Here is a 2,351-nt window from a genome sequence, read left to right as displayed (position 1 = left end):
GCTAGGATGACAGCCGTGCCCCTGGAGTCACTTGTGGCATGACGAGAAGCCTGTGGGCAGGGGCCGTCCAGCCTGTCAGCCTCAGGCTCCTCACACCTGCTGCGGACACAGGGGAATTTCAAGCTGGGGACAGGTTCTGTTGCTACATGATGGGAGGAAAGCAGACGTGCAAACCACGCTCAACCCTGGCCTCCGAGAAACTTTTAGTGGTTTGTCGGGGGTGGAGGGGAGTTCACCTTAAGAGAACTCAGCTGTGAGCTGGGTGGCACCACAGACGGGCTCTTTGGTGGAAGCGTCGGACAGGAACTAAGCTGGCCAGAAGGAGAGGGTCCCAGGAAGCCAGATCCCCTGGGGTGGTAAAGAATCTGGGCCAATCCCAAGCCTGGGCAGTGTCCCAGGGGGTGTACCGTGTATGACAGGAACATCTGGACTCATTGCCTTATCTAAGCCAGATTGCGAGGGCTTTTTTTTTTTTTTGAAGACTGAGTAACCATTGCCCTGTATAGTCACCAAACCAAAGACTAAAAAAAGATCCAAGCCACGCAGGCTCATCTGTTCTCCAAGGCTCCTGCCTAATGTGGCGATGCACCGGCAGGCAGGCTACGGGGTGAGCTGGGTGCTTATCTGATTTCAGCCAATCTGTTACTGTATTTCATTCCCTGTCCTCGTGCCCAGAGGCTGTTGCAATGTGTGTAAATTTAGAAAAAGAAAGATAAATAACATGGAAAAGTTCATTTTAACAAAAGGAGTTGTCTTTCTTCCCTTCTTTCTTTTTACTTCACTAAAGAGAAGATAAAATGATCTTGTTACTGATTTAGCCCCTGCCAGGGTGGATTTGGTATTCTGGGCAGGGACTCAATAATGCATAACCGCAGCCTCGGATTAACCAGCTTCTTCTGAAACTGGAAAACCGGCAGGCTTCCATCCTAAGTGTTTCTTAGCAGCTGAGGGAATGAGATGGCAACGCCTGGTACAAGATCTGTAAGCAGCTGGGGTCTCTGCTGAACAAGTAAAAGACTCTACGTGACGACAGCGTTTACTTCCCGTGAAGCCTGTACCAAGCTCACCCGACGTACACTGTGCCGGAAGATGCCAGTGCACCAGGAGTTATGCATTGATACTTTATATAAAATAAAACCTGTTTTACAAGGAAATTAATATCACAGATGGGAGACTGGGGTTATGGTGGAAATTACACTGAAAGAGAAACTGCTTGAGAAACGCTTGCCTTCTCTCATACGTGAACTCACCCCAGTGGGTTTATGGACCCTTGGTAGGAGATGACCACCAATGAATTCCACCACCTAATCGTTTAGCCCAATTCGCATTTTGCAGAGATGGAAACCAAAGTTAAGTGATGGGCCCAAGGTCACATGGCTGCCAGCGACGGGGGGTGGGGACAAGACCAGGTCCCACAGCTCTTCACAGTGCTGGTACTGCCAGCACTACCCACTGCTGGAAGTCAACCAGACTCAAGGGCTGTACCTCTGACAGCATCTCATACTGGCCTCTTCTTCCAAGAGCGATGGTCAGTAAATCATAGACCACAGATGCACTCTGTAAACTGATGAGGCGGTCGCTCTTGTGCTCAGGTATCCTGCTCAGCACAGCGTCCCGGTTGGCCTGAAAACAACACAGAAGAGAGAAGCAGACGGTGAGCTAGCCCGTGCACACAGCTGTCACCGTGCGCAGAGAAGCCATCCAGGCTCTCCTGCCCCTGGGAGCTTGCCGCGGGTCTGGAGACAAGGACACAAATGAGCCAGGGGTCATTTATTCAAAATCCCCAGAGCACCACAGCACATGGTAACATGGTATTATCCAAACACTGAAGGCCTGGCGGGCACTTGTCCCTGTCAGCAGGCGTCTGGAGGAAGCTTTAGGAGTCGATGCAAAGCAGGGTGGCTCCTCCTGGGCTCGGGTTCACAGACAGCCACGCTGCAGACACAGCTGCGCTCTGGGGCAGCAGAATCATCCACCAAGCGAAGCCCTGCTGCGCCTCACTTGTAGATCCTGCTTCTGGTGTACATTAAAGAGCCGGAGAAAATTCCCAGCCCCACACTTCCCATCACCAAATGGTGTCATCACGTTCCATCAGTCCAACAGAGATATAGCGTACTTTTCCTCTCTCACCCAAGTCATGTTCAAATCCCTATATGACATCTTCACTGGAACAGACTACAGAAACGAATTCAACTTTGTTTAGGGAAGCACAAAACAGATGTACAAGAGACGGCAAGAAGCAAACGGATTTTTGTTTTAAAAGACGTTAGCACAGAGGACCCAGGAGAACACCAGGGCATGCCTATTTCACTTCCCCACTGCTTAGCACAGAAATACAGCAGGTGCATTCA

At 50.6% G+C, this 2,351-nt stretch overlaps 1 protein-coding gene across 2 annotated transcripts in view; it reads right to left on the bottom strand.

Moving 5' to 3' along the window:
* Nucleotides 1-2,351, bottom strand: part of TTC7B (tetratricopeptide repeat domain 7B) — a 245,588-nt gene that overhangs the window by 116,588 nt on the left and 126,649 nt on the right. For both annotated transcript variants that reach the window (XM_007471886.1, XM_007471885.1), the window contains one exon: nucleotides 1,486-1,623. In XM_007471886.1, the coding sequence (XP_007471948.1) occupies nucleotides 1,486-1,623 (138 nt within the window). The remainder of the gene's footprint in view (nucleotides 1-1,485; nucleotides 1,624-2,351) is intronic.

The sequence above is a fragment of the Lipotes vexillifer genome, unplaced genomic scaffold (genome assembly GCF_000442215.2).
Source record: "Lipotes vexillifer unplaced genomic scaffold, Lipotes_vexillifer_v1.1 scaffold751, whole genome shotgun sequence".
Taxonomy (NCBI): Eukaryota; Metazoa; Chordata; class Mammalia; order Artiodactyla; family Lipotidae; genus Lipotes; species Lipotes vexillifer.
Note: the sequence above shows the minus strand (reverse complement) of the source record. Positions and strands in the feature narration are given on the sequence as shown.